The 24,661-nt window shown below is 45.6% G+C and overlaps 1 protein-coding gene across 2 annotated transcripts; it reads left to right on the forward strand.

Annotated features, from left to right (window-relative positions):
* Positions 1 to 413: 413 nt before the first annotated feature.
* OVGP1 (oviductal glycoprotein 1) lies at positions 414 to 14,060 on the forward strand. 2 transcript variants are annotated; one of them, XM_058303050.2, is made up of 11 exons: positions 414 to 507; positions 1,227 to 1,256; positions 1,604 to 1,808; positions 3,250 to 3,306; positions 5,116 to 5,281; positions 5,924 to 6,048; positions 8,101 to 8,209; positions 8,317 to 8,502; positions 10,243 to 10,359; positions 11,762 to 11,897; positions 13,201 to 14,060. In XM_058303050.2, exons 1-11 carry the CDS (start codon positions 483 to 485, stop codon positions 13,851 to 13,853), a joined length of 1,809 nt encoding a protein of 602 aa, XP_058159033.1. In that variant the 5' UTR covers positions 414 to 482; the 3' UTR covers positions 13,854 to 14,060. The 2 variants fall into 2 exon arrangements, with proteins under 2 accessions (XP_058159033.1, XP_058159034.1); XM_058303051.2 differs by lacking the exon at positions 1,227 to 1,256 and having other exon boundaries at positions 415 to 507.
* Positions 14,061 to 24,661: the final 10,601 nt, after the last annotated feature.

A 24,661-nucleotide genomic window follows, 5' to 3' on the forward strand; every position in this document is an offset into this window, starting at 1 on the left:
GGCGGGGGAGGAGAGGCGGGGCTGGAGGAGAGGCGGGGCTGGAGGAGAGGCGGGGCTGGAGGATAGGGGGCTGGAGGATAGGGGGGCTGGAGGATAGGGGGGCTGGAGGATAGGCTGGGGAGGATAGGCGGGGCTGGAGGAGAGGCGGGGCTGGAGGAGAGGCGGGGCTGGAGGATAGGGGGGCTGGAGGATAGGGGGGCTGGAGGATAGGCTGGGGAGGATAGGCGGGCTGGAGGATAGGCGGGGCTGGAGGATAGGGGGGCTGGAGGATAGGCGGGGCTGGAGGATAGGTGGGCTGGAGGATAGGCGGGGCTGGAGGAGAGGCGGGGCGGGGTCCCCGCGCCTCTGTGGCAGCGGCTCATAAATCAGGGACCTCAGCGCTGCGCTGGGTGGGCGTGTCGCTGGGCTGCTGGAGGGTTGGACCCGGCGGCGCTCACATAAGGGGCTCAGGCTCTGGCCTCACTGCTGTTCAGACCGCCGAGATGGGGAGGCTGCTGCTGTGGGTTGGTGAGTGTGGCCGCTCCCACCCCTCGCAGCATCACCAGTCCAGGAGGCAGGGGGCTCCTCAAGTTGTCATTCTCTGGTGCCTGGGGCAGCAGCCTGGACTCAGGACGCCTAGATTAGGTAGAGGTGGGAGGGTCGTAGTGAAGGGCCAGGGGGGAGTGATCAGAGCGGCGGTTCTCAAGCCTGGTGGTACCCTCCAAAGCCTGATGTCCGGCGCCCTCCTCGGATCACTCAACTCAGAATCTTGGGGAGGAGCCGGGACTCCAGGCCTTTCTTATTTATTTTCTTTATTTTTTTAAATGTTACATTAAAAAAATATGAGATCCCCATGTAGCCCCCACCCCCCTCGCCCCACTCCTCCCACATCAACCCCCTCTTTCATCATCGTGGCACATTCACTGCATTTGGTGAATACATTTTAACGTGCATCCGGGGGTGAGAATCACTAGCCTGGAGTTTTTGCTGGGACTGGTAGAAAACATCGCTGGCCCCGTGCAAGGCGCGTGTGTATGCACGCGGTGTTTATTAGAGTGAAGAGGAGCTTAGGTAAGTCTAGTTCCACCTGCTCACCTTTAGAGAAGGAGAAACGCGGAGACGGTGTGTGTCGCTCTGTGTGCATGCATCTGGGTTCCTGTGGGTGCACCTGCCAACTGGAGCGCGTGCTGGGCGCCCCTCCTGGGGGAAGAGCCTCTGTGTGTGATTCCAGCCTTTGTTTCCCGCAGGGCTGGTTCTTGTGCTGAATCACCATGTCGGTAAGGACACTGTGCTCTCCCCAGTGCAAGGGAACTTCTCCGGCCAAGTCTCTGGCTCAGTGTCCCCTGCGGCCCCCACCCTGCCCTGGCTCCTCTCGCAGGGGGTTGTTGACACAAGTTGATGGAGCAGAGGAGTCCTGGTCACCTGCTGCTTGTCAGCCACTGGCTGTTGCCAGGGTCCAGACCTGAGCGTCCTTTCCGACCTGGATTTCATAAGGCAGGGGCGGGGAGGCACCCGGGCCTCAGCGCAGCTGCCGGGAGTTTGGGGCTGGGAGTCCCAGGGGTCTGTTCTGGGGAAGCTGAGCTCCAGCTCCTTGCTCCAACTAACGCGTGCCGTGCCCTGCTAGGTGCTGCCTACAAACTGGTGTGTTATTTCACCAACTGGGCACGGAGTCGCCCGGGCCCTGCCTCAGTCTTACCCCGTGATCTGGACCCCTCTCTCTGCACCCACCTGATATTTGCGTTTGCCTCCATGGACAACCATCAGATTGTTCCTAGGGATCTGCAGGATGAGAAAATTCTCTACCCGGAGTTCAACAAGCTCAAGGAGAGGTACGCGCAGGTGGGACGGGGGAGTTGTATTTTGGATGTACAGATGAAGCCCATTTCTTTTGGTCATCCTCAACTTTCTTCTGCTTCTTCCAATGCTAGCCTCTCAAAGGGGTTCCTGAAACTTGCTTCTAATGTGAGAACTCCCCGGGATAAGCGCCCCCAGCTCTTCCTGGCCTCCTTGTGTTTGTAGTTGCTCTCGTCTCTGCCTGGAAACTCCCACCTCACCCTTGGAGCCCAGGTGGGAGACCTCATGTCCTGCCGCTGTTACAGTGCCACCAAGAGGGCCTGCACCTCGCACATGCTCAATAATGCCAGTGGTTTTCAAAAATAGATATTTTATTTTTTGTTATTAGAGAAGTTGTCAGTTTACAGAAAAATCGTGCAGGAAGTACAGAGTTCTCATATACTCTCCCCCTGCTCCCGCTGCACAGAGTTTTCCTATTATTAATACTTTGCGTTAATTGGTGTGGTAGTTACAATTGGTAAAACAATATTGTTATAATTACACAATTAACTGTAACCCATAGTTTTCAATAGGGATCACTGTTAGTGTTGTACAGTTCTATGGGTTTTCAAAATTTTTATTCTGGTAGTATATGCACAGCCTAAAATTTTCCATTTAACCACTTCCAAGTCTACAAAGATCAGCTGTGTTATTTACATTCACGATGTTGTGCTACCATCACCACCATCCATTACCAAAACTTGTCCATTCCCCCAAACAGAAACTCCGTATCCATTAAGCCATAAGGCTAGTGGTTTTATTACCATCTGTGGCCTGAGGCTCCAGTTGTGGGCTTTTCAAGGAAAGGGGCAGTATCTTCTATAACTTTGTATCCCTGATGGCTAGACTAGTGCCTAGCATAGAGCTGGTGCTTGGTAAAAGCTATTTACATCTTCTCCTCCCCAGAACTCCTGGGTTCTTTCCCATTCCAAGGGGAGGTTTGTCAGGGCATTAATAGTTAAATTGGGCAGGGAAAACCCCATGTCACTAAATTATAAGCACCCTAAGAGCAGGGAGCTTTTGTCTGTCTTCCTCACTGTTGTATCCCAACCACCTAAAGTAATTGGTACATAGTAATTGCTCAATAAACACTTTTAAATAAGAAGTGTGAAGAGACACATTTTAGACTACTCATTTATTTTTTTCATGGAAACACTGTAGATTTGTGGGGGAGAGCTTGGTGGAACCTGTACAGACCCTGAGATGGCTCTTGGGTTGGTTATTCTGCCCTCTTTTCCTGTCCTCCTCTTTCTTGTGCTCTTTTCTTGACTTTGTTTTCTTTCTGTCCCTCTCCCTGCCTTTTCCATTTTCCTTCCCTCCCACCCCTCCTATTTCCCATTGCTCCCTAAATGAGTTGATGCAGAGAGAACATCGGTGGTAGCTTCCCTGGGGAATGAGGACGCAGCTGGCAGACCCCCTTTCTCTCCCACATCGCAGGAACAATGGGCTGAGAACGCTGCTGTCTATCGGGGGGTGGAATTTCGGCACATCCAGGTGAGACTTTGCTGCCCCATCCTCTCTCTGGGACTGGGGGTGATGGCGAGTGGGAGGGTGGGGCAGGCAGGGGAGGAATGAGGCCAGAGGGCAACGCCAGCCGGGCCGTGAGGAGCAAAGCTGGTGCAGATGCTTCCCGCGTGCTGGCCAGTTCCAGGGGTGGGATTCAGGGAAGATCCAGCAGGGGGTAAGAAAGGGGGCAGGGAAATAAGGAGACAAAACGGGGCACTCACACTTGCCCCGTCCACCCTTCACCAGAGGCGGGGTTTCGTCTCAGTGGGGGAAAGTGTCGTGCAGGACAAGAATAAGCCCGAAACTCCAGGCTCCGAGTGTCCTCGCCTTATGGGTGGAGACAGGAATATCAGCCTCGAAAGGGTTTTATGGGATGCAAGGGAGTGACACAAACAGAATGCTGAGCTCAGTGCCTAGGTACATAGTACGTGGTCAACACATGGTAGCAGCTCCTCCTAGCGCTGTACCATCCACAAAGCATGTGAAGATGACATGCTGCCTTTAGATTTTCTGGGGCAGCATTCCTCCTATTTCAGGGGTAGTGCCTACCTTCCTACCTTAAGGGAAATGAGATGACTGAGCGGGAGGACTGGAGGCTTGGGGGGCGGTGGAGGGGCGAGTGGGGAAATGAGGGAGGAAGGGGGCCTGGGGCAGGTGGGGGTTGGGAGAGTGGGGGAATGGGAGGCTGGAGGGTGGGAGAGTGGAGAATGGAGGACGTGGTGGGTGGGAGAGTTGGGAAGAGGAGGGAGGAGGGAGGATCAGTGGGGAATGGAGGGGGGAGGCGGACGAGGGACGCATCTTGTAAAAGACCTCCAAGTGAAAGTGAAAGGATTTGGGGGGGCTTTAGGCAATAACTAGCTCTGCCCAACCCCAGGCTTCTCCGCTCCCTCAGTGACCACTTTTTGAACACTGACTATGTGCCCGATGCCAGGCTAGCTTCTGTACACACGTTATCTCATGGATACTCAGAAGCAGCTTGCAAAGTGGTTGTTCGTATTCCAAATTTGTAGAAAAAGAAAGCAAGAGTCAGAGGTGCTCAGAGACCTGCCAGATTCTACCCAGAAGTTACCCAGAGATCTCCAGGCTGGGAGGTGGCTAACATAATGGAACCCAGGGCTGTCTAATTCTGAATCTATTTACTCTTCTAACTGTTGCATACAGGACTAGCCCTGACTAGTCCTTAGCTAGTTAAAGTTCAGCTCCAAGAAGTTAGAATTTTTTCAATAGTGTCTTCACTATGGAAGAGAAAATAAACTAAAATAGGGGGAAAAAAACAAACAAGCAAATGAACAAAAGAGAAAAGGGCCCAAAGCCCCTTGTCAGAGCACAGGTACTTTGTACCATGTTATGCATCCTAGACCCTGATTAACTCATAGATCTTTCTGGAAGTGCTGGTCCTTGGCCCATGCTTGCTCCCCTAAATCCAGTCAGGAAAGAATGTCGGTGCTACAGCAGGCCTTAGGAATCCAGTAGTCATGCCTGAGGAAAAGGCAGAGAGACTCAAAGTACATGGTCAATGGCCTGCCAGGTTTTGGGCGGGCAGAGCTGGACTCTTCGTTTTGGCCCGTGCCATCTGGCCAGCTCTTCGTTTTGCCCCCGTGCCATCTGGCCAGGGACAGGACTTGGGTTTCAACTCCTCCCTGCTGCTTGAATTCCCATTCCTGGTGCTGAGGGGCATTTAAGAAGGGTTGAGTGTTTCAAAGGTCTCTCTTCCTTTTCTCCAGCTGCACCTGCCGTGCCCTTAACGGTGTGTGCCGCGAACGGCGCTCCTTGCCTCACCCCTTGGTCTCCGTGCAGGTTCACCGCTATGATGTCCACACCCATCAACCGCAGAAAGTTTGTTGATTCCGTAATATCGCTCCTGAGGATGCACGGCTTTGACGGTCTCGACCTGTTCTTCTTGTACCCTGGACTGAGAGGCAGCCCCACGCATGACCGTTGGAATTTTCTCTTCTTAATTGAAGTAAGGCCAGTCTGGCACTGCCAGAATCCAGAAAGGATTCTACTTTGGCCATATCGGGGCTCGTGGCAGAGGAGGAGCACGAGGCTGGATGTAGGTGGAGGAGAGAGGTGGCAGAATGTTCTCCTGCAGGGTTCTTACCAAGGGGTCCCTGAGCCTGAACAGAAATTCAAAAGAACATTATTCTTGTGGGGATGTGCTGGTGTGGGTGTAATGTATATGTTAATTAATACACTCTCACCTGACTGGCAAAGGTGTTCCTGGAACAAAAAAGGTTCAGAACCCTTGCTCTGCTGCCGTCACCCTGGAGGCGCTGGGCAAAAGAGCTTCTGAGCAGGAGCCCTAGGGTTGCTCTTTCCTCTGCGTCTGGGTCTGGCCCTCTAGCCTGAGTGATGCCTCCTCCATGCAGCCTTCTGGATGCCCCCAGGGAGCGTGGGTCTGAATCCTGTGCTCCTGAGCCTGCAGCCCACCCCTCTATGAAATCACTTACTACCTTGGCCTGTGTCTGCCTCTCTCGTGAGCCTGTGCCTGCCTCTCCTTGAATTCCCCAGAGCCTGGCTCAAGGGGCACAGGAAATGTTTCCCAGGTGATCCACGTCTGTCTGCCAGTCTCCCTCCCGCTGACTGTCTGTCTGTCTCCTGTTAGGAGCTCCTGCTTGGCTTCCACAGAGAGTCAGTGCTCACCCTGCGCTCCAGGCTGCTGCTCTCTGCTGCCGTGTCTGGGGTCCCGGCCATCGTGGAAACAGCTTACGATGTGCGTCTTCTTGGAAAGTGAGTGGATGCCACCTTGGGGGTAGAACATTGGAGGGCAGAAGTCTTTTTTTTTTTTTTTGTCTTTATTTATTTTTTTAATATTACATTAAAAAATATGAGGTCCCCATATACCCCCCACCCCCCTCACCCCACTCCTCCCCCATAGCAACAACCTCCTCCATCATCATGAGACATTCATTGCGCTTGGTGAATACATCTCTGAGCACCGCTGCACCTCATGGTCAATGGTCCACACCATAGCCCACACTCTCCCACGTTCCCAGTGGGCCATGGGAGGACATACAATGTCCGGTAACTGTCCCTACAGCACCACCCAGGACAACTCCAAGTCCCGAAAACGCCCCGCATCACATCTCTTCCTCCCACTCCCTACCCCTAGCAGCCACCATGGCCACTTTCTCCACACCAATGCCACATTTTCTTTGATTACTAATCACAATAGTTCATGAATAGAATATCAGTAAGTCCACTCTAATCCATACTCTATTCCTCCATCCTGTGGACTTGGAATGGTTGTGTCCACCATAAGGATGAGGAACAGAACAGTTTTACCAACTGGCAAAGAGAACCACAGCAGCGAAAGAGCTTCTTTCTGCCGTCAGTGAGTCATGGAAACCCACCTCCTCCAGAATCATAGGTGCATCCAAGCACTTAACAGATTTCAGCAATAAGAGTCTGCGCTGATTATCTAATTTAATTTTAACCTGGCAAATGACCTGTGAGGTAAGTACTATAGCTACCTCCATTTTAAAGTTGAGGCTCTTGGCTCTTGATGTGCGTGCCTGCCCTAGTGTAAATGTAAATTTGGGGTGTGGGTAGAGGAGCAGGGGAGAGAACAGAGATTAGCTCCTTTAACCCCTAGGCTTTCTTTAGAAGATCGGGGGGAGGTGATAGAATGTCCACTGGTGAGCCCCTCCCAACACCGCCCCCACGGGTAGAGTCTTCTGTGCAGCCTATTACTGGGCATCACAGCAGGAAATCCAATGAGTCTGGTCATTGCCTTCCCAGGGTACAGCTCTACAACATATTGGGCAGCAATTGCCAGCTAACAACCGCTGCCTCAGACACACAAGTGGAATGCCTACTCAGACCCAGGGTTCTGAACACAGGTCTCCATGCAAAAATGCCAAAGTCAGGGGAGAATGGCTCATAAAGCTTTCTGCACATGCCAGACTGGGCTCATTTTCTTGAGCCTCAAGAATCAAGATGTTACAGATGAGGAAACTGAGGCAGGTATAGAACAAAAAAAGAGATTGGGGTGTTCCTGCAGGGGATTGCCTTAGGGAGAGCAGCCTTGGAGGGGGAGGGCAAGTGGGAGAGACAAGCAGCAGAGTGCAGGGTGCTGGTCTGAGGCCAGGTGGGGGAGGCAGTCCTGTCTTCAGCCGCTGCCCTAGGGCAGGTCACCCCCTTTGAGAACCAAGTTCCTCAACTTTAAAATGGAGGTAGCTATAGTACTTACCTCACAGGTCATTTGCCAGGTTAAAATTAAATTAGATAATCAGTGCAGACTCTTATCGCTGAAATCTGTTAAGTGCTTGGATGCACCTAAGATTCTGGAGGAGGTGGGTTTCCATGGCTCACTGACGGCAGAAAGACAAAAGCTCTTTCGCTGCTGTGGTTCTCTTTGCCAGTTGGTAAAACTGTTCTGTTACTCATCCTTACTACACTGTTAACTTAGTATTGTCCCTCATGCTGTAGTTAAAATACTTATTTTTCAGCGCCTTCCCTGACTCTCCTAGGCAGAATTATGCTTGTTTATCCCTGAACCCCCAACACTTTATTTTTGCAGCTCTCTTATATCAAACTCGATTGTATTTGTTTTCTTTTTTGACTCCTGGCCAGGCTGTGAGCTCCGTGGATACTTCTGCACAGCATATCTCCAGATGTGCAACTGTCCCTAACCAGCAGTTTCTTCTAGTGACAGCATCTCAAGTGTGTGGCACAGGCTGGGCAGACTGCTCAGGCAGAAGGGGAGGGAAGCTTGGGTGACCAATGCACAGTTGGTGTTGTGATCTGACTTGAAAATCTGGCTCCTCCTGCCCCTTCCAGACTCGTGGATTTCATCAATGTTTTGTCTTATGACTTCCATGGAAGCTGGGAAAGGTTCACAGGACACAATAGCCCCCTGACATCTCTGGTTGGAGACCACAAATCTTCGGTAAGGAAAGAAGAGCTCTCAAATGGCCCAGATGCCTGCCCCTGAGCCCGGGCTGTAGACTCTTAGTAACAAGGTTGGGGGGGGGGGTGTGCTCTTCCCATCCGCAGGCGTATGCCATGACTTACTGGAGAAAACTTGGGGCACCCTCAGAGAAGCTCATCATGGGGCTCCCCACCTATGGACGTACCTTTCGCCTCCTAAAAGCCTCTGAGAATGGGCTGTGGGCCAGAGTTAAAGGACCCTCATCTCCAGGGAAGTACACCAAGCAAGCTGGCTTCTTGGCTTATTACGAGGTGATGGGAATAGGCCCCTCTGTCTTTTAGTTAGGGTCCCTTTACTCAGCTGGGGTAAAGGCAAGGACACAGGAGGGGCAGGGCTGAGGACTAGAGACAGGGTAAGAGGCTAGTCTCCTGGGGCAAGAGAAACCCAGTGTCTGCAATATTCTCTTTTTCCTTAGGGGAAGTTATTTGAGTCCTTTGTGAGGGATGATCAGCTATAGCAGGAGTAAGAAGGAATACGACCTAATGAAAAAGCATTAATGGGAGTGGATGTAGCTCAAGTGTTTGAATGCCTGCTTCCCATGTCCAAGGTCCAAGATTCAATCCCTGGTACCTCCTAAAAACAAAACAAATGACAAAACCAATTTAGGGGGCCCAGTGTAGCTCAGTGGTTGAGCACTGGATTCCCTCATATGATGCCTTGGGTTCAATCCCCAGCCCTGGTACCTCAAAAAAATAAAAAATAAAAAAAACATCGATATTTCCAATGTATACAATTGAAAACATATTCAAAGTAAAAGAATACTATAACCTCCTCCCTACCACTACTACATACCCATCACCCACTTTCAATGCCTGACAACTCATGACAAATCTTGTTTCACCTCTATTCCACTTCTTTCCTCCCCATTACTAGATTATTTTGAAGCAATTCCAAGACATTCTTTGTGTGTGTGTGTGTGTCCATTTGCTGTGTGTTCTTCTGTGTCTGCTTGCATTATCTGGCAGCGCTGGGAAACGGCGTCTCTTTTTTTTGCATCATCTTCCTGCGTCAGCTCTTTGTGTGTGTGGTGCCACTCCTGGCAGGCTGCACTTTTTTCACATAGGGGAGCTCTCCCTGCGGGGCACACTCCTTGCGCGTGGGGCACCCCTATGCAGGGGCACCCCTGCGTGGCACAGCACTCCTTGCGTGCGGCAGCACTGAGCATGGGCCAGCTTAATACACAGGTCAGGAGGCCCTGGGGATTGAAAACTGGACCCTCTATATGGTAGATGGATGCTCTATTAGTTGAGCCATGTCTGCTTTCCAAGACATTCTCTCTTATAGGTTCTTTCTCCTTTACCTAAATCCACCCCCATCTCAGCAAAGTTTGCTGTCTAGCAGAGGAAACAGACATGTACCCAAGGAAATGTAAGAAAGAGCAGAAGGCAATCAGAAGCACAAGAGTGTTTCAAGTGGCTATAGATTTCTGGAAAGGTCTTACAGAACAGGTAGATTCTGAGCAGAGCTTTGAAGCATGGGAAGAATTCTGATGGGCAGGAATGACAAGATGGGAAGAACGTCCTAGGTGGAGGGGACCGTTCAATCTATTAGATGTTCCAAAGCCAGTTTGATAACTACCTGCATGGGGAAGTTTGTGCTAAGGTCTCATGAACAGAGGAGAGACTAGTTTATAAGAACACTTTGAAAAGATACAGGTGTGGTCAAGGGTTGGGCATGTTATCATTGGTACTTTTGGTATTGGTATTATTTCCAAACCCTGACTTGTTTTCTTAAGGAAACCATTCCTGGGTTCTCTCCCTCTCTTTCCATCCTGGACAGTAGAGAAAGGAACATGTAGTGATGGGAATTTAGACAGAATTAGAGAGGTGGTCTTTCCTGGGTGGCTCCTCCATGCCCTCTTTTGTCTACCTTCTTCTCACTCCCTGGTGAGGAATTCTTGCCATCTTTATCCCTGGGCAAGGAACAAATGTGTTTGCTGTTGCTTCTCTCCATGTTGCTTCATGGAACTGACTTTGTGATTCTCCTGGCAGATTTGCTCCTTTGTCCGGAGAGCGAAGAAGCACTGGATTGATCATCAGTTTGTTCCATATGCCCACAAGGGGAAGAAGTGGGTTGGGTATGATGATGCCGTCAGCTTCAATTACAAAGTAAGACCCTGACCCTTTCTTGCCCCAGCATGAAGTTTCTCTCTGGGACCCTGCTCTGTACGATGTGTGCATATGTGTGTACATATAGATTGGGTGGAGGGTGAAAAGGTGGTGATGATTAGATCAGGTAAGTTTCAGGAATACCTAAATTTTTGTCCTAAGTGGGGTTTCAAACTCCCATTTAGTCCATCCCTCTTATTTTAAAAGGAAGGATCCAGGTTCTGTAGGGAGAAATGACTGTTCTCAGTATACACAACTTTTCTCCCCGCCCCCACTCAAATAGACATTGTTTATTTTGTTACGTTCAAACAGGATGATCTGTTGAAAGGGAAGTGTTAAGTGTCAAAAGCATGAAATTTGTACACATTTTCCATGGTGCACTGCAGGATAAAAGCCACAGGCAAACTCTCCGGCCAAAATCTCACTACACAAAGCATTCCACAGCTGAGCCATGACAGAGGGTGAGGAGTTAGCCACTCCCCAAGAAGGCCAAGGGCAAAGCATTAGCTCCAGATTGTTCTTGTATGCAATAATATACAAAGTTACGCACATTGACTCACTGAAATCTTTGGGTCCGCCCAAGCAGGCACTGAAGAAGCAAGCAGGGGAAGGGACAGAAAAGCTGTGATTACACGTGCTTTGCCAAAGGATACTATAGCTCTTCTTTTCCATGTGGACCACATGATTCCATAACAGCTAACTACCAATACAAGGTAGACCATGCTAAGTGCTCAAGGAGTACCACTGATACCTGGCTGGGGCAGCTTGTTCAGGGAAGGCTCCTGAGGGAGGCGAGCAGGAGATGATGACATGCGAAAAGGCTTAGTGTTTCCAGAAAATTTTTATCAGGTTCAAAGAAGAGTTTGGGTGAAGCAGAGGTTTTTTTTGTAAAGTCCCATAGAGGAAACTGTAGACCAGTTTCTGGAAGGACTTAAGTGGTGGTGAAGGTCTTCGGCCTTCATCCTGTGGCATTTTAAGGCAAAATCAGGTTTCAAAGCAGGTGTGCAGCAGGCAAGTTTGAAATCTTAGGAACCTACCTATGACCGCTCCCTCCCTCCTGTATAAGCAGTGTTTTATGAAGTTTATTCTGGCTGGTTTTAAAAGTGAGTGAAAACAAAGATGACGTGTTTCAGTGGCTCCTGAATCTGCCCTCCTAAAAATGTTAGAAATGTTATTTGTACTCCTCCTCTCCCACTTTACAGATGAAGCAACTAACACATAGATGGGTTTGTAACTTTTTCAATGTCTTGTAGCCAATAAGTGCTAGAGGCTTGAGTTAAATCCAGTCTACACCTCTAACAACCCTGCTATATTGCCTTCTGGGAATCCATCTTCTATTTTTGCCATTGTCCTCAGTCTGCAGTAGGGCCAGTAGAGCAATGACTGACTGCTACTTTTACAGGCATCATTCATAATGAGAGAGCATTTTGGGGGGGCCATGGTGTGGACATTGGACCTGGATGATGTCAGGGGCACTTTCTGTGGCACTGGCCCTTTCCCTCTTGTCCATGTATTGAAGAATCTCCTGTTGAAGACTGGTGAGTAGCTATGGCCAGGAAGCTGGAGATGGAAGTTAGGTAGCCATGCCCTGGTGGGTCTCTTCTGCTGGGTCTAAAGGCTGAGAGCCCTCACCTCTTTGTATTTTCAACATGACATTGAGGGAAGAGAATAAGCTTTGATGTTAGGCAGTCTGTTTTCTAATCTTGGTTTAGATACTTGTCCCTCATTTGACCTCTTTGAGCTTCATTTTCCCTATTTGTAAAATGGGAATAAGCCTTATACTTATAACATTATTATAAGAACTAAATGAGATCTGGAAGGAAATCTATGCTGGCTAATAGTTAGCACTCAATATATGTTGGCTTATTTCCCTTTTGGTCCACTTGCTTTCATGGAGCAAGGACCAGAAAAGGGAATTAGGTTTCTTTTTGATGGCTCTTTTTAATAGTAGATGCCACACTGGCAGTTAAGAGCTGCAGTATGGCATGCTAGAGCATAAACAACTTTGTTATTCTTTATTTCTCTCCCCTTCCCCGCCCCAGCTGTTTGCTCTCTATGTCCATTCACTGTGTGTTCTTCTGTGTCCGCTTCTGTTGTCAGTGGCACGGGAATCTGTGTTTCTTCTTGTTGAGTCATCTTGTTGTGTCAGCTCTCCGTGTGTGTGCGGCGTCTTTCCTGGGCAGGCTGCACTTTCTTTCACGCTGGGTGGCTCTCCTTATGGGGCGCACTCCTTGCGCGTGTGGCTCCCCTATGCGGGGACACCCCTGCGTGGCTCGGCACTCCTTGCGCGCATCAGCACTGTGCATGGGCCAGCTCCACATGGGTTAAGGAGGCCCGGGGTTTGAACTGCGGACCTCCCATGTGGTAGACGGACGCCCTAACCACTGGGCCAAGTCTGCTGCCCCAGAAACATCTTTAGAGATGGTTTATAATCCTCATTTTATGGACAAGAGACTGGGGTTCAGAAGGTCCACTTAGGAATTAGGTCTTGGGTTCAAGGTCTTTTTGTGGGTAGAGCCAGAGAGACCAAAATGAAGGCTTAAGTAAAAAGAACTGGCAGGGTCCTTTCTGGGGCCATTCAACAGAAATGCAGCAAATCCACTGAGTGCTCATGGGTGCTTGGGACCTTGTTAACATGATAGGTGTGGGTGGGGAGCAGGGCTTCTGTGTGGTGGGATTTTTTTTATGACCTCAAGGGGGAGCATTATGAAATCTCCCAATTCTGGATTTTGGGAGCAGTTCTGGAGCAGCTCCAGTAGTAATCCTGCCAGTAATTAATAGAAATAATAGGATGGGAAGGAAGGGGTAGGACTCTCATCCTTTTCTGATAATTTTCTCTAGAGATCAGCTCAACTCCTTCACCACAATCTTGGATTTCATCTTCCATGAATTCCTCAACAGTCGACCCTGGAAACCAAGCTGTGACCAAGGCATTGGTCACTGATTTTGCAATTTATCCCCAAGGAGGAGAGACTGTGGTCACTGAGAGCCATATAAAGTATAAAAATATGACTACTGTCCCCAGAGGTGGGATTGTGACCCCTACAAGGGAAACTGAGACCCCTGGGAAGCTCACTGTATTTCTAAAAGCGAAGACTGAGCTCCTTGGAGGGACAACTATGACTCAAGCAGGTATTCAGTCTGTGACCCCTGGGGGGCCGGCTATAACCCCTGCCCCCCTTCAGACTGAGATCCTCGAAGGAATGACCGTGACCCCTATGAGGAAGGCTTTGACCCCTGAAGTGGTGACTGTTCCCTCTGGGGAGATGACAGTTTCTTCTTATGGGCAGGCTATGACTCCAAGAGGGGAGAATTTGACTTTTGAGGTGGACACCAAGAAGAGTGACTTTGTTCTCCAGGTGGAGGCTAAAAACAGGATGTCGTCCTCTGGTCCTGCCACCCAGCTGCCAGGAAACACTCCTTTTGCTTTTGATAATCATTTTGCTCCCACAGATGGGAACCATTCTTCTGCCAACTCTGTGCTCTCTCCCTAATGAAAGAAAACCCAGACAGCTCTGCTGTGGATCAAGGAGGCTAAACTCTGCTGGTGCCAGAGGCTGGGGAAAGCTCTTGTTTTTTCTTCTAGGTGATCTGACTAAAGCTGCCTGTTCCTAGCTGCTCACAGGAATGTGGCAAGGCAGGCGCCAAAGCCAAAGTGTGTCAATTTATTTTCTGTTGAATAAATTGGAAACACAAGAATCCATCCGAGTTCTCTGAGGTTATTTTCTTGAAATAATTCGTATAGTTCAGTTGTCAGCTTCTTCCCACTTCGAGGTCGCTTTCCCTTACTGCTTCTTATGGAAAGAGGGAGTTTGTGCCTGGTCCACACTGATGTTTTCCGGTGTGGGTCATGTGCGACCCTCTCTGCAATGAGGAACTGCCCATGTCACTGTTGGTCAGAGCAAGAATCTCTTCTAGATTTGTTTTCTACAATCCTCAAGGGGGGCTGTGAGAAGAAGGAGGAGGAGGTTAAGTCTTCCAATTATATTCTCTGCTTGGTAAAATCTTAGCTGTCCCTGAAATAGCACCCAAACCCATTCCGTATGCAGGGAGAAGTGGTTGAAGGGAAGGCGAATACGACCTTTTTTGTATTGCTTGTACATGTCCCCTAGGTCAATTCCCTCATCCTAAACAATGCATTCCACCTAGGGAGCATTTTCTTGGGCATGACTGAAACTCAATAGTCCTCTCTTATGAGAGGTGGAGGTGTCATTGGGACATGGAGCTGCCCTGGATGGCGCCTCGGGGGTAATCACCGGACATTGTAAATCCTCACAGGGCCCACTGGATGGAATGGGGGAGAGTATGGGCCATGATGTGGACCATTGACCATGAGGTGCAGAGGTGCCCAAAGATGTACTTACCAAGTGCAATGGATGTGTCATGATGATGGGAACGAGTGTTGTTGGGGGGGGAGAGGGGGGGTGGGGGAACGGGGTTGAATGGGACCTCACATATATATTTTTGATGTAATATTATTACAAAGTCAATAAAAAAAAAAAATAGTCCTCTCTTTCTAGAAGCCAATGCTACCCAGAGTGGGTAGCCTATCTCTCACCAATGTTATCTTTTTAAAAAAATCAATTTTATTGATACATATTAATAAAACATAAATCCACCCGAAGTATACAATCAATGGTATTTGCTATAATCACATAGTTGTGCCTTCATCACCTCAATCAGTTTTAGAGCATTTTCATTATTCCAATAATAATTAAAAAAACCCAAAACACAAACAAACAAAAGCGCATCACCTCTCAATCTTTCTGTGCTCCCCCTGCTGTTCATAGCTTCTATTGTGTTTCTTTCCCTCTAATTTGTGTTTATATTTAATAAAGACAGTCATATCGCAATAGAACCCATATTCATATTTTACACAAGTTTTTACTATGCTATACAGTCCCAGATCACATTTCTAGCTTTTCTTCTGGTAATATACATGATCTTAGACTTATCTTTTCAACCAGTCATACCCATGTAATAGCTCTGCTAGTTACAAACACTATGATATACTTCCAACTTTTCTATTCATTTTCAAAGATTTACAAACAACCTTTTCACCTATTCTGCACAGATTAACCCTCAGATTTCCATTGTCTACCCTTGTTCTATTTTCTGGTGACTTATATATTAATGCATTTATACTATATATTTAGTTTTAATAGCACAATCATACAGTATTTATCCTTTTGTGTCTGGCTTGCTTCACTCAACATAATGTCCTTCAGGTATATCCATGTTGCCATATGCTCCACGACTTCATTTCTTCTTAGTGCTGCATAATAGTCCATCATGTGAATACACCACAATGTGTTTATCCTTCATCAGTTGATGGATACCTCGGTTGTTTCCAACTTTTGGCTATTGTGAATAACGCCTCTATGAACATTGGTGTGCAGATGTCTGTTCATGTCACTGCTCGCAGTTATTCTGGGTATATACCTACTAATGGTTTGCTAGGTCACATGGCAAGTTTATATTCAACTTCTTTAGGGACTGCCAAACAGTACTCCACAGTGGCTGTACCATTCTACATTCCCACCAATAGTGAGTAAGTGTTCTCATCTCTCCACATCCTCTACAACACTTAGAGTTTTCTGATCTTTTAAAAACAGATTTATTTCTTTTTCTCCCACCCCCACCCTGCCCTGCTGGGTTTTTTTGCTGTCTGTGTCCATTTGCTTGGTGACTATCCATATCTGTTTCTCTTTTTTGTCTTCTCATCTTTCTCCTCTAGGATTCAGAGGGATTCGATCCTAGGGACCTCTGATGTGGAGAGGGGTTCCCTGTCAATTGCACCACCTCAGTTCCTGGTCTCTGCTGTGCTTCACTTTGACACTCCCCTTCGTCTTTTTATTGTGTCATCATCTTGTTGCATGACTCACCTGTGTGGGGGCTTGGCTCACCACATGGCACTTGCACGGGTACTCAGCTCATCGTGTGGGCACTGTCTCACTGTGCAGGCATACTTTCACTTCTTTTTCACCAGGAGGTCCCGGGGATCGAACCTGGGTCCTCCCATGTGGTAGGGAGAGGCCTTATCACTTGAGCCATATCCACTTCCCTTTTCTGACTTTTTAATAGTGGCCAGTCTAATTGGTATGAAATGATATCTCATTGCAGCATTTCCCTAATTGCTAATTATGTTGAACATTTTCCCATGTGTTTTTTTGCCATTCATATTTCTTCTTTTCACAATTGTCTTTTCAAGATTTTGCCAATTTTTCCCCCACTTAAGAAAAAATTTATTGAAGTATATCACTCATACACAAACAACAAGTAATAGTAAGAGTTGTGAACTTACTACACAACTATATACAACATCATACAGGACTCTTGTACCTCACCCTACCACCGATACCTTACATTGTTGTTAAACATTTTAAATTAATGATTAAAGAGCATTGTCAAAATAGTATTATTTTTTAAAAAGATTTATTTCTTCTTTATTTCTCTCTCCTTCACCCCCCGCCCCCCCCAGTTGTCTGCTCTCTGTGTCCATTCACTGTGTGTTCTTCTGTGACCACTTCTATCCTTATCAGCTGCACTGGGAATCTGTTTCTTTTTGTTGCATCATCTTGTTGTGTCAGCTCTCCATGTGTGCAGCGCCATTCCTGGGCAGGCTGCACTTTCTTTCACGCTGGGCAGCTCTCCTTACAGGGCACACTCCTTGTGCATGGGGCTCCCCTATGTGGGGGACACCCCTGTGTGGCAGGGCACTCCTTGTGCGCATCAGCACTGTGCATGGGCCAGCTCCACATGGGTCAAGGAGGCCCGGGGTTTGAACTGTGGACCTCCCATGTTGTAGGCAGATGCCCTATCCATTGGGCCAAGTCTGCTTCCCCAAAATATTACTATTAACCAAAATATTTCCCCCAACCCACCCAATTATTATTATTATCTTTATATCATTTGTATATGAACATACATAAAAAATAAGTGTATAGTAAAAGTTGTGACTTTACAAAGCAAACATGCATAACATCATACAGGGGTCCCATACATCAACCTTCCACAAATACCCTGCGCTGTCATGAGACATTTGTTACAAATTATGAAAGACTAATGTCAAAATCTTACTGCTAATTATAGTCCTTATCTTACATTTGGTGAATTTTTCCCTCAACCCACCCTATTATTATTTTTTAAATAATTTTTTTTATGACCAAAGTTGTAAACTTATAAAACAATCCTGCAAATGTGCAGAATTCCCAAACAACACCACTCTATCAGCACACTAAACTGTGGTGGAGCATTTGTTACAGATAAGATAATATTATCTGTTTGGACTGAGTGCACCCTCGTCATCTCTCCTGCAAAAAACTGACTGAGTGGGGACAGAATTCTGCCGGAGTGGACAGTTTTGGGAACCTACAAAGCAGGAAGTGTCTGGACATCGATCTGGAGGGACTGTAACAAAGGTAGTGCACACTCAAGGTAAAACCGTGGGTTTCGCAGCTGTGGAAAGGCAAAACCCTTCCCCTAGGGCTGAGAGCTGCAGTGCTCCCTGAATATCACTGGTCACACGGCGGCGTTCCCGAGTTCTGTGCTCCCCAAACATGTGATCCCCAAACGTGTTCCCTGAACCTCACATTCCCTGAATGCCCCACTCCCCAACCCACGTACCCTGAGCAGGCATTCTCCCAGGCCTGCATTCCCTGAACCCAGCACTCCCCGAACTCTGGCATTTCCTTAGCCCCTCAGTCTCGGAAAAACTCTGGGAGTGGGAGGGTTTTGGTGAGGGGTGCAGAGGGGTCCGAGGAGTGCAGGTTCAATTTCCTGGTCCTCCCTTTTTCAAGCATGGTGGACCATGCCAGCTGGCTTGGGGAGAGACTAGGAAGAGAAGAGAGGTGAATCTGTTGAGAGAGCCCAATTTACCTAAACACCTTGGGATAGGAAACTTGGTCTGGGAGAAGGTGGAGTCAGATAATTAACTAGCTCCCACCATAGTACATCTAAGGGAGAGGGACAAGTGGGACATGTTTTGTAGGTTTCCAATAGCATATTTAAGAGTTTTGGCTAGAGTTTTGGCTAGGTTGGCTTCTCTTTCAAGAAACTAAGAGTCATTATTTTCTGTGGTGAGTTGGTTCACCAGAGTCCCATTTGAATCTCTGAGGGGAGCCCTCACACAGCCTTCCTGATACCCTGGGAGACAGGGAAGTGAGGAAAGGAGAAAGGGGGAAGGTCAGACTCCTAAGCAGTTCATTCAACTGCAAAGAGAATTCCTTGCTTGAGGCCTTGTCTGGTCTTTTTTGTTGGTTTGTTTTCTTGTCTTTCCTTCCTCTTATTCCCCCATGGCTCTTTTTTTTTCTTGCTTGTTTTTTTTTTCTTCCTCCCCCCTTCCCCCCTTTTTTCTTTTTTTCTATTAGGTGCTGCAGGCAGTGTTTCTTTTCTTTTCTTTTTTTCCTAAAGATTTATTTATTTATTTCTCTCCCCTTCCCCCCACCCCAGTTTTCTGTTCTCTGCGTCTATTTGCTGCGTCTTCTTTGTCCACTTCTGTTGTCGTCAGTGGCACGGGAATCTGTTTCTTTTTGTTGCCTCATCTTGTTGTGTCATTTTTCCGTGTGGGCGGCACCATTCTTAGGCAGGCTGCACTTTCTTTTGTGCTGGGAGGCTTTCCTTATGGGGCGCACTCCTTGTGCGTGGGGCTCCCCTACGCGGTGACACCCCTGCATGGTGACACCCCTGCGTGGCTCGGCACTCCTTGCGCGCATCAGCACTGCACATGGGCCAGCTCCACACGGGTCAAGGAGGCCTGGGGTTTGAACCGTGGACCTCCCATGTGGTAGACAGACACCCTAACTGCTGGGCCAAGTCCGTTTCCCCAGTGTTTCTTATTTGCTGTGCTTCTTCATCCTTGATTTCCTCTTTTCTGTGGGTACTGATTTTGGCTACCAACACTATCCCCTTTCCTTTACACCTTTCTCTCCTCTATCATCTATTATTTCTGTTACATTTCACCTCTCTTTGTTTAGCCTCCAGTTTTTCTGACTTATTTCTAACACTGCTATTCTGTTTTCCATCTTTTATTCATGCTTTATGTTATTGTTCTTTCTTTTCTCTTTCCCTCTCTCCTGACCACTCTGGCCTTTTAATTCATACTACATTCTTCCCATATTCAGTTTATCAACTCATTGTAGGTACTCCACTTTTTTACTGTTATAACTCTACACAACTTACATGAGTTTAATATCCATTCTCCTAGATCTCACATGGTTCTTCTGCTAACATTTACTATCAATATTACTATTATACTTTTTCTTTTCTTACCCCTTTTGCCTTTCCTGGCCCTAATATTTTCCTTCAAGGGAAGTTAGACAACAAGGAAATAGAATAAAAAGAACAAAGTGTCAAAGAGAAGATTTAACATTCACACAAAAACAACACCTAAATAAACCCCAAGACTAGACAGAGAAGCTAAGCAACTGAATAAACCCATCAAGATAAAATGATGACCAGACAGCAATAAAAAATTATGAACCATACCAATAATCAGGAAAACATGGCCCAATCCAATGAACAAACTAAAAACCAGGAAGAGGAGCAGAACATCAAACAACTAATCCAAGCTCTCAAAACATATATAATAGACCAGTATAAGGAAGTGAAGAAAGAGATTAAGGATATTAGGAAAACACTTGGAGACCATACAGAAGAAATTGTAAACATACTCAGAAAGATAATGGATATGATGGTGATGAACAGCAAAATCCAAGAAATCAAAAACACACTCTCTGCAAATAACAGCAGCTTTGAAGAGGCAGAGGAAAGAATTAGTGATGTGGAAGACAGTACATCTGAAATCAAACATAGTAGAATTGATTGATAAAGAGACAGAAAAAATCAACCAGGGACTTAGGGACCTGAATGACAACACAAAATGCACAAACATATGCTTTATAGATATCCCAGAAGGAGAAGAGAAGGGAAAGGGGACAGAAGGGGTGTGGGAGGAAATATGGCTGAAAACTTCCCAAACCTACTGGGGGAGATGGATGTACATGTCCAGGAAGCACAATGCATCCCAAACAGCATGAATCCCAACAGGCCTACCCCAAGACATATACTTGTCAAATTACCCAATGCTCAAGACAAAGAGAAAATACTGAAAACAGCCAGAGAAAAGAGAACCATCACATACAAGGGAGGCTCCATAAGACTAAGTGCTGATTTCTCATCTGAAACCATGGAGGCAAGAAGGCAGTGGCATGACATAGTTATGGTACTAAAAGAAAAATTTCCAACCAAGAATACTCTATCCAACAAAGCTAGCCTTAAAAAAATGATAGAGAGTTAAAAATATTCACAGATAAACAGAAACTAAGAGAGTATGCAAATGAGAAACCTGCCCTTCAAGAAATATGAAAGGGGGAAGCAGATGTAGCTCAACTGATAGAGTGTCCATCTACCATACGGAGGGTCCAGGGTTCAATCCCCAGGGCCTCCTGACTCATGTGGTAAGCTGGCCCACACACAGTACTGCTGCATGCAAGGAGTGCCATGTCATGCAGGGATGCTCCCACATAGGGGTGCTCCACATGCAAGGAGTGCACCACACAAGGAGAGCCTCCCTGTGTGAAAAAAGTGCAGACTGCCAAGGAGTGGTGCCACACACATGGAGAACTAATGCAGCATGATGATGCAACAAAAAAGAGACACAGTTTCCCAGTGCCACTGGCTAATGCAAGCAGACACAGAAGAACACACAGCGAATGGACACAGTGAGCAGACAATGGGGGGGAGGGGAGGGAAATAAATAAAATAAATCTTAAAAAAAAAAGAAATCCTAAAGGGAATTCTGCAGAAAGAAAGAAAAAAACAGGAGAGACAAAGTTGGAGGTGACTGTAAGAACAATTAAAAAGACAAAAAGGGAGGAGGGAGGGAAGGCAAACACAAATCCAAAGAAAATATGGCTTTGAAAGTAATAACACTGAATTAAACTCACCTGGCAAGAGACACAAATTATAAGAATGGATAAGGAAACAGGACCCTTCTATATGCTTTCAACAAGAAACACGTCTTAGACCTGGGGTTTCAAGGAGGTTGAAAGTGAACAGCCGGAAAACAATCTTACAGGCAAACAATAGCCAAAAAAGGGCAGGAGTAGCTATATTAGTATTGGACAAAACAGACTTCAAATGCAAAACTATTGTGAGAGACAAAGATGGGTACTACATATTAGTGAAAGGGATAATCTTTAAGAAGAAAGGACAATCATAAACATTTATGCCCCTAACAAGGGTGCTTCCAAATATGTGAGGCAAACACTGGAGAAACTAAGTGAAGGAATAGATGCCTCTACAATTATAGTGGGGGACTTTAATACACCATTATCACTATTGGGAAAAACATCTCAACAGAATTAATAAAGAAACAAAGACTTTGAACAATATATTAGAGGAGCTGGACCCAATAGACACTTACAGAGCATTACACCCAAATACAGCAGGATATACATTCTTCTCAAGCACACATGGATCATTCTCCAAGATAGACCACGTGCTAGGCCACAGAGAATGTCTCAATGAATTCAGAAAAATTGAAATCATACAAAATAATTTCTCTGACCACAGTGGAATGAAGCTGGAAATCTGCAGGGCCAGATTAGGCACAAAGATATGGAAACTAAGCAACACACTCTTAGACAAAGAGTGGATCAAGGAAGAAAACTCAAAAGAAATCAGTAACTACCTTGAAACTAATGAAAATGAAAACAACATATCTAAACTTATGGGATGAAGCAAAAGCTGTACTGAGAGGGAAATTCATAGCCATAAATTCATACACCAAAAAAGAAGAAAGAGCTAAAATTGAAGACCTAACTGCAACCTTGGAGGAATTAGTAAAAACACAACAAACTAATCCCAAAGGAAGAAGAAAGAAAGAAATAACAAAGATCAGAGCAGAATAAATGAAAATGAAATAGAAAATAAGAAAGCACTTGAAAAAATAAAGCAAAGAGTTGGTTCTTTGAGAAGATTATTAAAATTGACAACAAAGAAAAAATTGACTAACAAAGAAAAAGAGAGAGAAGATGCAAATACAAAAAACAAGAAATGAGAAAGGGGATATCACCACTGACCCCACAGAATTAAAGACTATCATAGGAAGATACTTTGAAAAACTATATGCCAATAAGAAGGACAATGTAGAGGAAATGGACAAATTCCTAGAATCACATAAGCAGCCTACACTGATGAAAGAAGAAATTGATGAACTCAACAAACCAATCACAAGTAAAGAGAAAGAATCAGTCATTAAAAACCTCCCAAATAAGAAGAGCCCTTGGCCAGACTGCTTCACAGGTGAATTCTACCAAACATTCCAGAAAGAACTAACGTCAATCTTTTTTATACTTTTCCAAAAAACTGAAATAGAAGGAACATTGCCTAACTCATTCCACAATGCCAAAATTACCTTAATACCAAAGCCTAACAAAGACACCACAAGAAAGTAAAATTACAGAGCAATCTCTCTAATGAATCTATCTGTGAAAATCCTCAACAAAATATTTGCTAATCATATTCAACAACACATTAAATGAATTATACACCATGACCAAGTGGGGTTCATTCCTGGTATGCAAAGATGGTTCAACATAAGAAAATCAATTAATATAATACACCACATAATCATACAAAGGAAAAAAAATCATATGGTCCTATCTATAAATGCAGAAGAATCATTTGGCAAAATACAGCACTGTTTCTTGATAAAAACACTGCAGAAGATAGGAATAGAAGGAAACTTTCTGAACATGATAAAGGGTATTTATGAAAAACCTACAGCTAATATCATTTACAATGGTGAAATCTTAAAATATTTCCCTCTAAGATCAGGAACCAGACAAGGATGTCCACTATCACACCTTCTATTTAACATTGTGTTAGAAGCACTTGCTCGAGCACAGAGGCAAGAAGTAGATATAGAAGGCATCCAAATTGAAAAGGAAAAAGTCAAAATTTCACTATTTGCAGATGGCATGATCCTATACATATAAAGACCTGAGAAGTCTACATCAAAGTTTCTAGAACTTATAAATGAGTTCAGCAAAGTTGCAGGTTATAAGATCAATGTGTAAAAATCAGTAGCATTTCTGTACACCAATAATGAGCAAATATGAGGAGGAAATCAAGAAACAAATACCATTTACAATAGTAAATAAAAAAATCAAATACCTAGGATAAATTTAACTAAAGATATAAAAAACTTATACACAGAAAACTGTGCAACACTGTTCAAGGAAATCAAAGAAGATTCTAATAAATGGAAGAATATTCCCTGTTCATGGATAGGAAGAATAAATATCATTAAGATGACTATCCTACCAAAACTGATCTACAGATTCAATGCAATCCCAACAAAAATCAACACAGCATTTTTTAAAGAACTAGAAAAACTAACTATGAAATTTATTTGGAAAGGAAAGAGGCCTCAAATAGCCAAAGACATAATGAAAAAGAAAAATGAAATTGGAGGAATCACACTACCTAACTTCAAAACATACTACAAAACCACAGTAATGAAAACAGCATGGTATTGGCACAGGGATAGGCACAGTGACCAATGGAACTGAATTGAGATTTCTGATATAGCTCCTCATATATACAGTCATCTGATATTCAACAAGGCCACCAAAACCCACTCAACTGGGAGAAAATTGCCTCTTCAACAAATGGTGCCTGGAGAATTGGATATGCATATGCAAAAGAGTGAAAGAGGATTACTATCTCACACCTTATACAAAAATCAACTCAAGATGGATCGAAGACCTAAATATAAGAGCCAAGACCATAAAGACCTTGGAAAACAATGTAGGGAAGCATCTACAGTACCCTTGTAATAGGAAATGGCTTCGTGAACGTCACACCAAAAGCACGAGCAGTAAAAGAACAAATAGATAGGTGGGACCTCCTCAAAATTAAAGCCCTTTGCACCTCAAAGGAGTTTGTCAAGAAAGTGAAAAGACAGCCTACCCAATGGGAGAAAATATTTGCTAACCTTATATGTAACAGGAGACTAATATCCTGCATATATAAAGAACCCCTATATCTTGAAAATAAGACAAAAAAAAACATTTTAAAAATAAAAATGGGCAAGAAATTCGAACAGACACTTCAACAAAGAAGAAATACAAATGGCTAAAAAGCACATGAAAATATGCTCAAAACCACCAGCTATTAGGGAAATGCAAATCAAAACTACAATGAGATACCATTTTACTCCCACAAGGCTGGTGGCTATCAAAAAAACAGGACTACAAGTGTTGGAGAGGATGTGGTGGAAGGGAAACACTCATCC

Source organism: Dasypus novemcinctus, chromosome 9 (genome assembly GCF_030445035.2).
Source record: "Dasypus novemcinctus isolate mDasNov1 chromosome 9, mDasNov1.1.hap2, whole genome shotgun sequence".
NCBI lineage: Eukaryota > Metazoa > Chordata > Mammalia > Cingulata > Dasypodidae > Dasypus > Dasypus novemcinctus.

What these genes read in the sequence shown, in the direction of transcription:
- OVGP1 (XM_058303050.2), top strand. Translation starts at nt 483, where the DNA reads ATGGGGAGGCTGCTGCTGTGGGTTG. An exon ending in TTCAACAAGCTCAAGGAGAG is followed by an intron (nt 1,809 to 3,249) that starts GTACGCGCAGGT and finishes CCCACATCGCAG; the next exon opens with GAACAATGGGCTGAGAACGC. An exon ending in TTGGAGACCACAAATCTTCG is followed by an intron (nt 8,210 to 8,316) that starts GTAAGGAAAGAA and finishes TCCCATCCGCAG; the next exon opens with GCGTATGCCATGACTTACTG.